This window comes from Cinclus cinclus, chromosome 4, assembly GCF_963662255.1.
Source record: "Cinclus cinclus chromosome 4, bCinCin1.1, whole genome shotgun sequence".
NCBI lineage: Eukaryota > Metazoa > Chordata > Aves > Passeriformes > Cinclidae > Cinclus > Cinclus cinclus.
In genome coordinates, this window is record NC_085049.1 from 23,195,301 (window position 1) to 23,211,062 (window position 15,762).

At 44.4% G+C, this 15,762-nt stretch overlaps 1 protein-coding gene across 1 annotated transcript; it reads left to right on the forward strand.

Moving 5' to 3' along the window:
• Positions 1-966: 966 nt before the first annotated feature.
• NOBOX (NOBOX oogenesis homeobox) lies at positions 967-15,379 on the forward strand. Its single transcript, XM_062491575.1, has 8 exons — positions 967-1,024; positions 3,464-4,087; positions 4,494-4,600; positions 4,735-4,850; positions 5,734-5,867; positions 11,865-12,138; positions 12,642-12,949; positions 15,009-15,379. Exons 1-8 carry the CDS (start codon positions 967-969, stop codon positions 15,377-15,379), a joined length of 1,992 nt encoding a protein of 663 aa, XP_062347559.1.
• Positions 15,380-15,762: the final 383 nt, after the last annotated feature.

A 15,762-nucleotide genomic window follows, 5' to 3' on the forward strand; every position in this document is an offset into this window, starting at 1 on the left:
AAGCATTGAAAGGACACAAATTACAGCACCCAAAAGTCAGGAAGTGCCATTTGTTCCTTGCAACTTCCCCAGCTGCTGAAGAACCAGAAGCTGGACACCTGCAGCCAGAGCACATTGAAAAACAAATGTCTTCCTGGCCAGGCCACCGGAAAAGAACAGAATCACAGAATCCCTAGAGTTGGGAGGCACCTCTAGAGATGCTCTACTCAAGGTCACCCAGAGCAGGTGTCACAGGAACATGTCCAGATGAGTTTGGAATGCCCACAGAGAGGAAGACTCCATTCTCTCCCTGGGCAGCTGTACCAGAGCTCTGCCACCCTCTCTATGGATAAAAGTTCTTCCTCATGTTGAGATTAAACTTCTTGTGTTTTAGTTCATGGCCATTGCTCTGTGTCCTGTAGCTGGCCACCACTGAAAAGAGTCTGGCACCATCCTTATGCCAGCCCTTTAAAGATATTTATATGGATTATCAGAATCCCCTCTCAGTCTTCTGCAGCCAGAACAGGTCCAGCCCCTGCAGTCTCTCCTTGTAACATTCCAGACCCCTCACCATCTTTGTTTCCCTGCGCTAGACCCTCTCCAGTAGCTCCTTGTCCTTCTCGTACAGAGGAGCCCAGCTTTGGGTGTAGCAGCCCAGAAAGCGAGATTCCCCTCATCCACGGGTACCGAGTTTTGCACCACCAAGGTTCACACGGCGATATTTGCAGAGCCAGCTCCTCATAGGGAGCCTTCTTCCCGCTGTCCCGAGCGCAGCTGGAACACTGCCATTCCTTCCGTGTGGGCAACAGGGCTCATCGTGGTTCCCGGGTCTGTGTGTGTGGGACTCAGGGGCGGCCTCCCCGGCTGTGCCCAGCTGCCCTTGATGAGGCGGCCGGGGCAGGGCAGGACGGGCCGCCGGGCGGGGCATTAACCGGGCCGGGCCGGAGCGGAGCGGAGCGGGCCCGTCACGGAGCTGGCATGGACGGGATGGACGAGGAGCAGCAGGCGGAGGAGCGGGTGGCCCGACGGCTGGGAATGGGCTGTGGTAAGGACGTGGATGACAGCAGGGGGATGAGTGTTGCCGGCTCGCGTTAATGGCTGGGGGGAGGCACCCGGCAATGAGCCTAATGAGCAGCCCCGGGGGAGGATAATCGCTCCTCAGCGATGTTATGTGGGCGCTCATTAACTTCCCTCAGCCCCGCCGTGTGCTGGCCCCGCGGCTGGCAATGATGGATTCTCCAGCCCTCGTGTCCCCTGGCTTGTAGAAGCACCTGGCCGAGGGCAGGGGGTCTTTCCTTTGTGCCACACCGAGGGGCTCCCGCTGCCTCGGGGTTTCTCATTTACACCTTTTCCCGCTCTCTGGTTTTCCTGCTCCTCATGTGGAGGGACCTCTGAAGCCGTTCCTTTTCCCCTGCCCTGTCTGAGTGTGTGTGCGGGTGGCTTTGTACCAAATGTTTCAAACACCCCTAAAGACCTCTGGAGTTCAGGTGGCTTGTTCCGACGAATGTTTAAGGAGGTGGTTGAGAGATGGAGAAGGGGGCTTGGCTTCCTGCAAGTGCACCAAGTGTTCCAGACTCCCTGTTCCTGATGTTCCCACTCGGTTAAAATCCCTTCTCCTTAATGTTCTGTTTGTGTAAAAGTAGGACAAAGTTATGTCCAGTCTGTTCTCTGAATGATGGGAAAAAGGAGTGGTTTTATAACTCCCTCTTTCTTACCAGGAAGGCTCATCTTTCTCTCCAAACTTGGTTTTCATTTCAGCTTTTTTCCTTGGCAGTTCTAAATGGTTGTGAGGTCTTTGCTATCTGTCCTAGAAATAAAACATAGCAATTTACATTTACTTGGGGGACTATTTCTGTAAAGAGCATTAAACTCCCAGGTGTCCATTTCTGCTCCAAGGTACCAACATAAGACTTGGATGCTTATTTTGTGATGTAAGCACATATTGGAGTTTTCATAGAAATAAGTAAAACCCCTGCTCAAATCACGTGAAAATACTATTTTTTTTCCACGTAATGTGTGAGACAAGCTCAGATGCAGCCAGGAGGATGGTGGAAAAAGACCAGAAACATCTTCTGCCTCATTCAGTTCTTGACCCTCCCCATCAGGATGTTTAATCTCATTTAACTGCAGTGGAAACTTGCTGCTTAACAAGATCAAATTATTATACCTGCATAGTTTCCTGCTCCTGTTTCTTTCCCCTGCAACTAATTTGGTTCTCTTAATACTGTAAGAAGCAAATTAGATGCTCTTGGAGAAGCCTGCTGTGCCCGCATGTTTCTATGAAGTAGCTCATCTGTTTGGAATTGTATGGCTCCTCCTTGATTAACAGATGTTTCAGAGACTTTGAAGCAGAAGGAAAACCTTTATTTTGGCATTGCACTAATATATATCTAAAACAGAGCACAATTAAACAAAATTATTTTATCTTTTCCCCAAAAATATTAAACTATCAAGTTTCTCTGTTGTCACATGGTATTGAAATGCTGCCAACAGTCTGCTCAAACTTTCTTCTTTCCAGACAGAGGCAAATACATGGGTTAGGGTTTATCATTCTACTTCCTATTCTTATGAAATAATCACTTTAAAAAATTCAAGTAGCAGAAATCCCACAGACCAACACATTCTGAGCCACTTGGGAGGATTTTGGAACTTTTTAGTTGGAAATGTATGTGCCAGCTGGGAAAGTATAAGGCTTCTGTATTATTCTGATGCCTATTTCAATTATTTCTCTTGCTGTGTTCTTTCTGACCTGTCTTCTACCATTCAGTCTCTCTTATTGTAACACAGTTTGTGTTTTTTGTTAAACTTAATTAGACTTCTGTACCTAATTTTGTCCTTATCTCCCTATTTCATTCCCTATCTTGTAAGTCTCTTACTCAGAAGTGTGGCTGAAACTACAGAGAAATAATTTAAGGCAGTTATTAGAAGTTTGTACAATTAATGGGGCTTTTTTTGCTCGGCCAGCTTTGGTATGATAGAACTCTATAAAAGCAGAAAACAAGTGATGACATTTGTCAGGTAATCCCTGCTGACACCATAGACCAGAATTTTGCTTCTGTCTTTCTTTTGCTTATTTTAATAAGGCGACAGGATTTTGCCAGGTCATTGATTTTTTGTTATGTTGCTTATTCCAGAGACCTGTGTTATCCCTGGGGCCGTTTTCCCACTACTGTGATTGTAATATACAAGCTTCCCTTCATTTTCTGTGTCTGGAATTACTCTGTATTTTACAGTTTGCTTTTAAAATGAGGCTTTTCTCATCACACATTTGGATATCTCCATGTTGACCATGTCTTTGCTGTTGCTTTCCTGGCAGCACCTGTCTTTATTTTGAGTCCTCTGTTTTTCTTGTCACTGTTGGGTTTCATTGTGTGGGCTTTTCCTTCCCCCATAACTGAAATTCCCGATCCAGGCACATCCAGCGTAGGCAATGACCGTGTGGGGTGGGGTTTGTTTTTTTTTTTTCCCCATTTTTGCCTTGTAGAGTGCCAGGATGAGAAGGAGAACATGCTGCTGAATACGGAGCACTTCGTCATGGATGCTGATGCTGTTGGTGGCCATGGTGCAGGGAGCAGTGTGCTACCTGCATTCCCCAGCACAGCCAGACAAGATAAAGTTGAGGATAACTTGGGAATAGAAGATAGCGACAGCTCTGTAAGGAAGGTGGAAGAAGATTTGGGATACAGCACCCTGCAGGCAACTGGGTCGTCTTCCCAAGGCTCGTTGGTCCTTGATGGCCAGCATGACTTGGCCTCTGCATGTGAACAACCATCGGATTTCTGCAGTGACAAAAAGGTTGGATTAGCACAGGAGCCCACAGGTCAGTCAGGGTCACAAGAGCACTCTGGGAGTCACTGCCCTGCTGGGACTGAAAAGGAGGCAGACAAGGAGCAAACTAAGAAAGCATCTAGTGAAGTGTCTGGAGCTCCCTGCAGGCAGGAGGAGATTGGCCCGGCCCCTCACCAATTCAGAGGTGCTCCAGCCAGCGCTGCAGCTCAGAATTCCTACAAGGGCTCTTCAGTCCTGGAGTCCAGAGGCAGCTGTGATGTGGCCAAGGGAAAAAAATCCTTACCTGTCAAGAAGAAGCCGCGCACCTTCTACAGTGCAGGTAGATCCCAGGACATACACTGGCACACAGTGACACTTGTGGTGCTAGTGGCGCTTGGTGTTCCCTTCCCTGTGCAGCTCTGCTCTAACTGGTATTGCACTGCACTCCACATTGTTAGATATGTGAAGACATCCACTAATAAAAGGTTGCTGAGTGTCTTTTGCTTGAAGCATCGCTAGCAATGCTCTTTGCTTTTGAAACAGCAAAAGAAGATTTTTTTGTTTATTTTTGAGGTTTGTTTAAAAAAAATCCTTTGTTACTATATTTCTAAGGATAGTAATTTTTTTTTTTTTTCCGGTTTCCCTCTCTTGTTTTTTTTTTTTCTTGGATTTTTTTTTTTTCCCTTGTTTTCTTCTCACATACTTCCCATCTCTCTCTCTCTCTTTGGACAATGCATCACTTCTAGAGCAGCTAGAAGAGCTGGAGAAGATGTTCCAGGAAGACCACTATCCTGACAATGAGAAGAGGCGGGAGATTGCAGCTGTGGTTGGTGTGACACCGCAGCGTATCCTGGTAATGTGTGCTGGGTTCTATGCTGCCTGTGGGTTCTGTGCAGAAAAGGGATGAGCAGAGACTGGGACATTGGCAGTGTCCCCATGTGTAGATGGTTTCTTCCCTGAATACATTCCTTTCTTCCCATTTTTCAGGTCTGGTTTCAGAATCGCAGGGCAAAGTGGCGGAAATTGCAGAAGTTGAGTATTAAAAGCAACAGAAAATACCCAGCATCAGCTCTGTCAGTCCCCGTTGGAACAGAGGACTTTGGGTGAGGAACTTACTCTGTTTTGTCATTTCTCCACAATTGATACCTAAGAAATTAAGTATTTTCTTTTGCCATTTCCCCTTCACATTTAAACAGTGAAGAGCTGAGCACTGAGTTGGACCTAGGTAGCTTGTCAAATTTCTGGGCAAATTGTGGTGGACTCTTTTAAAATTCTTTTGATTAACCTGTAGCACAGATTAATCAAATTAATTATTAAATAAAACTATTGAAATCGCTCTGGCTGAAATCATGTACAGAGCATGGGATGAGATGGAAAAGTTTATGGAATCTCCTCTTCATTTTTGATTTCTGTGAATGCATCAGCCAGATGCTTTGGGTGTGCCTGGGGATTCTTTTAACCCAGTTCTCCTACCACTGCTTTCCATTTCCATGGATTTTCACATGGTGGTGATGGAAATGTTGCTTGCTTAGATCAGTCCTAGAAAGTCATGGACTTCTTTGGAGAAATACAAGGTAGCACCTTTCATATGTGAGCAGAGGACAGTAATGGGTGCAAAGGGAATATATGAGAGGATAGATGGTCTTTCAAGGGATGGTGAATGTGAGGGGAGAAATCAGTCTCCATAGGGATGTATTTATGGCAATCTGGAGTGAGTGTCTTCTTATGAAGAAAACAATGAAAAGAGGAAAAATTCAAGTGAAAAATCGGAGAGCACCTTACTACATTGCAGTGTTACTGCTCCCTGTCCTATACAAGTGACCTGGGGTTGCTTCCTCAAAGACTTTTGATACAGCATTCCTGGCACTTGTAGTCAGCCAGTGGTCTTTCCCTTTGCACCTGCTGGTGATGTAGGATCTGCCCCTTGTCAGATAGAAGAGTGCATGATTTCATAATGCCCTGCCTTGTCCTCTGTGTCTGCTGCAGGGCACCTCCTCTGCCTGTGCCTCAGTTGCCTGACACTGCTGGAGACCAGCCTGCTGTGCTGGGAGGAGACCCTGGAGCTGGGAACGCCTCCAGCTTGTTCAGCACACACCCTGGATCCACCCCCCCTGCCTCAGGTGAGACCCCAGCCAGCATGAGTGCTCTGCACAACTGCAGTATTAGCTGGTGGAGCTGGGAGATTCTCAAATGGTTTAGGCAAAGCCGTGTCAGAGCCTTATGCCATCAGTGCAGAAAGGGACACCACAGGCTGAGAAAGTTGGGGCTGTTCTGCCTGAAGGAGAAAATGTTTTGTGGACACCTCAGAGGAACCTTTTGGTATCTGAAGGGGCCTAGAAGGAAGCTGCAGAAGGACTTTTCATCAGGAACTGTAGTGGTGGGACAAGAGGGAATGGCTTCAAACTGAAAGAGGGGAAATTTAGGTTAGATATTAAGAAGAAATTCTTTCCTGTAAGTGTGGTGAGGCACTGGCACAGAGAAGCTGTGGCTGCCCCATCCCTGGCACTGTCCAAAGTCAGGCTGGATGGGGCTTGGAGCAGCCTGGGGTAGTAGAAGGTGTCCTTGATCATGTCAGGGGTGGGAATGGGGTCCTTAAGGTCTCTTCCAATGATTCTGTGATTGTAGGTATAGCAGCTCTCTGCTGATTGAGTCTCTACCAGTTATGTACCAGAACTGTGGTGCCTCTGTGCTAATTCTGGTGACAGTTTTGCAGTCCCCATTTCTGTCTTAGCAAAAGCCAGCAAGGAATTCTTGGTTCTGATGTTCTCCATGGCTGATACACACTTCCCATATTCTGGTTTAGCTGGAAACATTCTGGGTAGGGCCTGAGCGAAGTGAGCTGCATAAGGAAGATGCACTCTGGGAACTGCTGGTGTTGTAGAGGCTCCATCAGGTACTCAATGCCTTAAAACATCCAAACATCCTTCCGTGGCTTCTCCAGGCAGGGCAGGTTTCCATTTTGTGCAAGATCTTGAGGGAGTGAGAGTAGCTGAGTTCCAAAGCTGAGGGCTGAATTTAATCACTGTTGCAGTGGAGTTTTAAGTCAGTGGGGTGTGCTGTTCAACCAGTTTTCTACCTAAGCTGTGTTGGAAGATTGATGGCAATGAAAGAGTGAGGATTTGTCTAATTGTTCATTGATGTGTGCAGTCCAAGAGCATTCCCTAGAGTCAGGGAAGCATTTCCTAAATATGTTTGTTTTTCCAAGTTGGCACAATATGAAAAGATTTCCAAAGTGATGAGGACTCCACCACTCCCTTAGGGATGGATATCACAAGCAGAAGATGTGCTGACATACAGTACTGCTCTGTGTGTTTTCCTGCTTCCCAGTGTAATTAATTCTTTGGAATTTCATGCCGTTATGTTTTTCCCCTCGTTGTATTCTAAATATATCAGTATTTAGTTATCAGTGTTAAGGCCAGTTCCTGCAACTCATTTTCTAAGAATTACTCAATTTTTTTAGTAGTGCTTCTACCTTAAAGGTATTTTGGTACAGTGGAAAGCAACAGAAAGATAGCATCAATAAGCTTAGAATGCTTCGTGTGTTGCTAAGAGTATGTAATTGAGATACTTTCTTTATAACCTAATCTAGTACTTCTGTCATTTAAATTTGCCTGTCATCCTCTCAAGGCAAGGGCTTCTTTAGTTAATCCAATGACCTTTTTAACCAATAGGACTGTAATTCAGTTAGTTGCAGTTTTTCCACTTCTTGCGACAGATAAATATGGCGAAAGTGTTTGAGTAATTCACTGCTTTCAGAGTGACTAAGTGGTGTAGTCTGTTGAGCCCTGTATTGGGTAAAAACCAAGGTTTTGTGAAAGAATTCGTTTAAAGGAAACAAACCAAATATCCTCCGATTTCTGTGCTTTAGGAACCTCTCCTGGTTCCTAAAGTACCTCTGCAGACACACTATTTAGTCAGGAGAGACTGTCAGGGAATCACAGAATGGTTTGGATTGGTAGGGACCCTAAAGTTTTTCTCATTCCATCCCCCCTGCCATGGGCAGGGACACCTTCCACTATCCCAGGTTGCTCAGAGCCCCATCCAGCCTGACCTGGAACACTTCCAGATATGGGGCAGCCACAGCTTCCCCTCTGCCTGGCACAGGCAGCCTGTGCCAGGGCCTCACAGGCAAGAACTTCCTTCTAATATCCAATATAAAACCTGCTCTTTGTCAGTGTGATGCCATTTGCTGTGTTAGATAATGTCTGTCAGAGTAATAAAGTTTCATTCAGGGACATGATCTTGGCCTCTGCTTGCATTGAGCCCTTTCTTTCTGGGGGATCTGCACACTGGGATGCAGTTCTCCACAGGGAAAACACAAGCAATTCTTTCTGATAGGAAAGAAATGTCCCATCTGAATTCTTGGTGCAATGTGTAAGGAAGAAAAAGGGCAAGTGTCCTTCTGAAGGAAAAGTCTGATATTACATGTAGAGAGTCCTTGTAGAAGAGAAATCTGCATAGCATAGTCACCTGGAAAGCTTCAGTTCCAGTTTTGTCTTACAAGGTACAGGATAACACAGCTATGGGGAACGAAACTCGCTTTTTTTGTTGTTGTCTACCATTGCAAAGTCAGACTTCTCTTTAAGAATGAAAGCAAAAAATGAAACAGAAAGAAAATGAAAGCAAACTTTCATTTGAATCTGTTCAGCATCCTTGTTCAGAAAAATAAAAGCTTGCCTAGAAATAGATCCATCCAAGGACCACTTATTTTCTTTATTAGGATATCTCAGAAAATGAAGGAAACAAAACCTGGATAGGGTAAAAATCAAATTAACAGGAGCAAAACAGAAGAGGAAACAGATGAAGATTAAAAGTTACCAATTTACAAGGCAAAACCAATTGCTTAGTAGTGTCCCTTGTGGAAACAGCTCATGGATGGTTTCAGCAAAAACCTCTGTGATCTGTGCATTGTGGTGTATTTGGGCCCACAGAGTGTGACCTGGTGGAGTGGCTATTCAGGTGCTTTCCTTTTTAAACACTTTCATTAGGACAAGAAAATTATTTAAGTGCATGAAACCTTTACAGTGTTTAGTGCTGCAATTTCTGTTGTTTTTCCTTGTTTTGCCCTGTACTGTCTGTTGATTTGTGGGTTTGTTGGTCTTTATGTTTTCAGCAATTCTCCGAACAAGCTGATTAAAAATGTCAGTGAGTTGTATTTGAGATGTGCTACCTTGCTGGCATTTATGGCTTCTGATTTGGATATAGTAGCCACACTACTTGCCGTAAGAGTCTTTTGTGCCTCAAAACTTCAAATTTGAGCTTGCTTTGATCTTAGAAATGTTTTGTTGTTGTTGTTGTTGTTGTTTTTACTTTTGCTAGACAGCATGATTGAAATTAATGGCTTTGTTTTCACGCTGGCAGTTATTTGAAGCTTTTTTTTGGCCTTCTGAGATTTCTTACAGATACATGTATATCTGCGATTCATTGTTTCATGTTTTCTTTGGCATTAACCCATTAGAAAGAAAAGTTCCTTCCTGTGCCTCTGGTTTGTGGGAGGAGATTTTTCTGCCCCACAGGTGCTTGTGCCAGAAATCCTTTTTTTATGCCTTGCTAAAGACAGCTGTCAGGAGCCCAGCCTAGTAACCCTTGAACAAATAGCAAGGTGATTAAATTCTCTGGCAGAGATGGGATTGTAATAGGAATCTTGGGAGCAATTGGATGAAGTTGGATATGGTCTGTCAAAGAACAGTAAATAAATGACAAGCTCCAATGACTTCACTTATAGGACTCTGGCTTTCAAAAAATTTTGAACAAATTAATTTTCTCATAATTTCAAGGTGAGGACAAATCTCTCAAAAGCTTTGTGATGGCCTGTGATGTTCCAGTAAAGACTGGAAACAGAATAACCATTCTATAGTTAAGTCAAGTGTAGTGCCAGGACTGGTTCAGAGATCTGAAGCTGTAAATTACTAAATTGCTTTCTAAAAATTCCCAAGATTGTCTCATGGACTGAGAACCCAGAAGTAATGGAAGCAAGAAATAAAAATCCTACTGTTACATTCCCATATTCACTGGAAAGCCTTCTGAGGTTCTCTTTCTACATCAGTGTCAGGAAGAGCCACGGAATTGTACAATGTAAGTATTATCTCATGCCAGGGGTCAGAATTCTTCACAGAACAACTCTGGAGTCTTCTGTAGATATATCAGATTCAGCAGATATGACTTCTCTGGGACTTGTTTCTTCTTACTGCATTTGTGACTTTATTTGGAGGACACAATCTCAGTGTCTCTTTGAAAGGGCAGAGAAGCAGAGCTGACTTTAGAAAAGGCTGAACCAGCTCTTTGGAGACAGAGGGTGCTGTCTCACACTTATTGCCTGGGGATCCTGTTGCCATGATCCACAAAGATTATCTGCACTAAGCATTGCAAATATTTAAAAAAAAAATCTTAGTAGGTATAAAAGTGGGTTTAGAAGGGATTTCCTGGTCTGCCTGTGTTCATCCTGAGGAAGAGCAGGGCCATCTGCAGAACAGCTTTCATTACTGACCTGGAGCTTTACCTGGATATAGATTGCTTTTCATGTGCCCCCCATGGCTGCTGTTCCATAACATTTGTGTGAACATTCTGGGGCACAATGGTCAGGAGAGCTGTGCTAAAGAAGGGTTTAAAAAAATCAGAAGAAACCTTCAGTTTAATTTCTGGCTAAGCCAAACCCCAGGAATGTGACAGGTACATCCAAGATGCTACCTGGCATGGATAAATAGTGTGTTCAAACAGGAAAAATGAACCACTGAGAACTGCCTTGGCATGTGAATGATTTAGAGATGCCATCCTAGATCTTGCTTCAGTTTTGTGACTCTGCCCAAAATCAGGGCTGTTGAAAACCTGGAAAGTTTTCATTGAAATATTGTGATTCTTTCTCTCCATTGCTGTAGTGAGTTAGAAAAAGCAGAATGTGGGAAGATGCAATAAGAGGCACAAAACTACCCAGCACACTGGAGAATCTGAGGAACAGTGCTCCGAGATGCTTATGTGAAAACTCCTCATCTACTCTCAGGACATGCATTCCAAAATTCTCAAAAGGCTGCTAATACTTAATGTGGCATGTTTAGGTTTGTGTTTAAGGCCTTTGAGTCACACCTGGTGGAGTGCATTTGATGTTACTCTCTATGCCTGCAAGGGTGAATTGCAGCTGCAGACTTCCCCTGAAAGGTCTGCCATGTGTGGGAGAGCTTCACCTGAGCAGCTGGTGATATTTTCTCTTCTCTTCCTCATCCTTGTGCTGGTACAGGCTAGGTAGACTGGAAAAATCATTACATCTTCCTGCACATGTGATGGCTGCATTTGTGAAGAGAAAAACCATTTGCTGATCGCCACAATAAGAGAGAAGTTCATTTTCTTGCACCATGCCGAAGCTTCTTGAGCTTCATGTATAGTTGTTACTCTGGATCACCAACATACCTGATTCTGACCTTTAGTTTCCTCTCTTGTCCTCTTTCTATAGAGGCTGTTCTGTAGGAAACTGTTCCTCTCTCCTTTTGTAGCAGTGACTGAGGAGACAGGTGACCAAACAAGATTCTAGCAGCCAAAAGGTGTTGGTTTCCTTTTCCATCTCCCATCTTCTTTTTCCCAAGGACCTTCAGTTGCCATCTCTGCTTCTTTAATTTTTGATTTTGGCTTGACTCATCAGAGGCCAAACCAGGAGTGAAAATGTGTTTTAAAACAGCGTAGACTGTGGATTTGTAAAGGCACAGCTTTGTTTCTTTCAAAGCACGTTCATTTTTTCAAAAGGGTGATCTGTGCAGCACACTCCTCCCAGAGGACAGTAGAAATGGAAGACGACTGGGGGATTGTTCCTGACTCTTTTCCAAGAAGTACTTTACTTCATTTGACTGCCTTCTTGAGAGCTGGATAAAGATAGTATGCAGAGACTGAAATAACAAAGGTAATTTTATTTAACCAATAAACATCATCGTGTGTTCCAGAGAGCTTGCTACCACTCCCTTTTGCTTCTCAATAGCAGTACTGGTACTCATTTACTTTTATTCCCATCAGTTAACATCCACTCTTCACTGGCATCTTGCTTTTCTGTCCTGCTCCTCTTGTCATTCCCTCTGCTTGCTCCTGCACATTCCCAGTGTGACAGCACATTATGACAGTCTCTTTTTTATTCACAGCCTCCTCGGTGGCAGGAATGGTGGCACCCTGTGAAGCACAAGCTCAGAGCAAGGCGGTGCCGCAGCTACACTTCAATTCCAGCGGCGTGGAGTGCTTCCCTAGTTTTCCCAGCCCCCCTCCCATCCGCAGGGCCAGCCTGCCTCTCAGCGTGGCCTTCAACCCACACAGCCACATTGTTCCCCTGATGCTGGACATGCCCAGCAGCCAATGCAGCTTGGCCAGTCAGGAAGATAGCTCCAGAGAAGCCCTCTCTTACGGCATCCAGAATCAAGGGTAGGAGCAGATGAGACTGTCTTTGAGGGAGATGAAAAAAGCAGCCCCTGGGAGAAGCCTTGGGAGGGTGAATGTGGGACAGGGGATGAGGAATTAGGTGGGAGTGTTAATGAAAAGTGAGATGCAGGATGCAGATGTGACAATATCCTTTAGAGGGAGTATGAAAAGCTGTATAATGTGCATAATAGGACAGGGTGCCTGCTATGAGATAGGTGCTACCTGTCATCACAGTGCTCTCAGAATTGCATGCCTGTCAAGTGAAAGTGAGGATGTTCCAAGCTTTGGGGTGTGCTTTGGAGAGTGGGAAGATAATCCCCACTAATTCCAATTGTTCAAGAATCCTGCTGTGAAAGCACTTTGCTCAAGTGGCTTTTGTTGCCCTTGTCCTGTGTCTGGCATTTGGGAGGAAGGCTTGGCAATAAAGCAGTTGTTAATTGGACAGGTCGGTGTAGCTATTGAACCTCCTTTGGTCTCTTGATTGCCTCTCTCCTTGCTTTCTGCAGCTTCAGTTCACCAGTTTCCTGCCCTTACCCCGAGCAGCTGGAGCCTGCAGACAACCTGGAGGCCGCCTACTATCAGTACAGCAGCCAAGGGGAAATGTATCAGCTCTCCCAGTTCTGTCACCAAGGTCACCTGGCCAGCAATATGTTCTCCAGTGAGCACCTTCCTCCTCCAACACCCTTGGAGTCCCATCCAGCTTTCCCTGATTTACCTGGCAACAGTGGAGCCATAACCTATGGAGCCACACAAGACTATGTACAAAACCACACGGGGGGACCGCTCATGCCACAGCAGCCAAATGGCAATTCAGGTAAATTTCTGAAATATTTTGGCATCCTGCTCCTCTGCAGTAACTAAATAATACCCTGAAACATTTGGCATAATCAGTGGGTTCACTGATGACTGTGACAGAAAGAAGGAGCATCCACATACCTACACAAATCTGTAGATGTGCCCATCTTTTTTCACTTAATTTGCTTGTATGCTTGGTTTTTTAAAAGTGCTGAGTGACCCATTCATTTGAATCAAAAGTTACTACCCAAACTGCATATGTCAGGAAGAGCATTAAATGTGAATGTGTCAGATAGTGCAGAGGTTTTGTCTGGACTGGAGAAGTAAAGTGTCCTGTTTTGTACACAAACATCCCTATGTTGCATGTGGTGGGTGTCAAGGGTGCAAAGTGGAAAAGGTGCCACAGCAGATGGGATAATTTGAGATAATCAGGAAAAACAGCCTCCTCACTGTTTGGCTTCTGCAGAAACCAGTTTGAAATCATGTTATGTATCTTAGGGTTGTGCAAAAGAAGAGAGACAGGAGCCAGCAAAGTATGGACATAGATTCTTCCTCTGACTTGAATTTGCAGCAGCACTGAGATGAAGGCACACGAGCATAATTTTCTGGGGTAAAAAACCAAACAAAAACCAAAACAAACAAAAATAACTAGGTAAAAATGACATTGTTGTTTTCCCTGTTTTGTGTCTGGGCTTTGTATTTTGAAGTTATTCAAGTCCAAGTATAATCAAATGACAAACTGTTGTAGTTACTTCATTTGGACTGACAGGTTTGTTAAATTAAGGTCACGCTCCAAAAGCTCCATCCCTTGTCTTATGACATGAGAGAACAAAGAGGTTTAGCCCACAGATGCTGCTGCTGTTTTTGTACCAGTTCTGTGGACCTTGTCGGGGGGGGGGGAAAGTCTGACTCAGTCTGACTCACATCAGGCTGCAAGCTGGCTCCTGTCCCCACTCTTCACAGCTGACATTGTGCAGGAAGGTTGGCAGCACCCACGCTATCTAACACACTTGGCCCTGCTCCCTGCTCTAGTTCCAAGGCATAATTATTATTTTCTGTGGTTTTTCAGTCTGAAGTGCCAGAAATAATGAGAGGGCTGTGCCCCAGACTACATCAAATTAATTGTTTTTCTAGCTTGATGCACAAGTGTGTGTTCATTCCTTGGGGCGTGTTGTATGAGCATCAAGGGGTGTGTAAAAGTGCAAGCTGGTGAAGTTGGAAGGTTGTTGAAGGAACAGAAGCAGAGTTGATATTTTCTTATTCCATACTTCTGTGCAGAGCACAATCAGGAGTGAAGGGCTTTTCTGTTATGCAGTGGGGATGACGAAGTTCATGGAATCATGGAATCCTGCAATGGTTTGGTTTGGAAGGGACCTTAAAGCTCATCCAGTTTCAACCCTGTGCTGTGGACAGAGACACCTTCCATTAGACTGGGTTCCTCAGAGCCCCATCCAACTTGGTCTTGAACGCTTCCAGGCATGGGGCAGCCACAACTCTTCTGTGTTGCAGTGCCTTACCACCCTCACAAGGGAGGAATGTTTTCCTGAAAAGGTTCCAGGATTCCTAAAGTGCAGGGCTGGAAACCAGTCTATCAGTGCAGACACACCTGTGGGTCTTACATCAGCACATAAGCAAGTGAGCAGTCTAGTTGAATTATGGATATTAGTTAACAAAATATTCCTGGTTTACAGCTTTTGTAAATGAAAGTGAAGATTAAGCATCCATTTTATGCCTGACAGAGATAACTTGGAAAATGGGAATAGAAAAAAATCCCAAAAGACTGGGGAGTGTCTCTACTATAATTACATACATTCAGGATCAGTGTTGAGTGGCACAGATTTTTTTTTTTTTTTTTAAGTTTATAACAATGCTATGAACTTCCTAAGCTTTTCTTCCTAAGAAACATGTTTTGGTTAAATACACTGCAGTGTAAAGAGCTAAGTGATCCTTCACGTGTGTGTGGTGTCTGCTGCACTGCAGTGCTGTGTTCGCACTGATCAAAGCACAACACACACATCTTGTACACAGACATGCTTCCATTATTTTCATTCTTCTTCTCTTGGTGGTTTTTCCCTCAGCAGACATTCCTGCCTATCCAGCTGTGCCCTGGGGCGATTTCAACATGCAGGGAGCTCCTTTCTCCAATGAATTGCATTCCCAAATGCCTTTTTCTAGCATGGCAGGAGGACAGTACTTCACAGAGCCATATCTCCAAGTGCCCAATGGAACAGTACTGGAATCCATGCCACAGACTGGAAGACAAAAGGGAATGATACCACCAGAGCAAAGTTCCTACCAGAGCTACCAAACAGAGCTGGAGTTGGCAGCACCCACTGAAAAAGAGGATGTAGAGAGCAGCAGCAAGAAAGGAGAGACTGTTGATGGTAACCAGCTGATTGTTTTCTTGGAGAAGAAGGTGGGGGAGGAAAGAGTTCCAAGACAGCAGTAGCTCCCCTGAATGCAGGATGAAAACTGTGACATTATTTTTTTGCGAGCTGGTACCCAAGACAGATCCCATGATCCTATACCTATCCTATACCTAGTTCTTAGATCCATCTGTTTTTGGAAATAGGGACAGAAAAGTCAGTAAAATAGATGGCAAAGTTCCGTGTTTCCTCAGACATCATCTGTTGTGTTTTGTGTCACATTTTCTTATGAATCTGTCTGGGTTTTTTTTGCAGAAACTGAAGGAGAAACCAATGACTGATGCTGCACTCTGGAAAAAAGAAAGAAGAGGAAAAATTGCTGTTTTAAACTCTGCAAAATAACAAGAGTCAAAAAGAGATAATATTATTTGTAACAGATGCAGTTTTTAAATTCTTTTTTTTTGTT

What these genes read in the sequence shown, in the direction of transcription:
- NOBOX (XM_062491575.1), top strand. Translation starts at nt 967, where the DNA reads ATGGACGAGGAGCAGCAGGCGGAGGAGCGGGTGGCCCGACGGCTGGGA. An exon ending in TGACACCGCAGCGTATCCTG is followed by an intron (nt 4,601 to 4,734) that starts GTAATGTGTGCT and finishes CCCATTTTTCAG; the next exon opens with GTCTGGTTTCAGAATCGCAG. An exon ending in GCAGCCAAATGGCAATTCAG is followed by an intron (nt 12,950 to 15,008) that starts GTAAATTTCTGA and finishes TTTTTCCCTCAG; the next exon opens with CAGACATTCCTGCCTATCCA.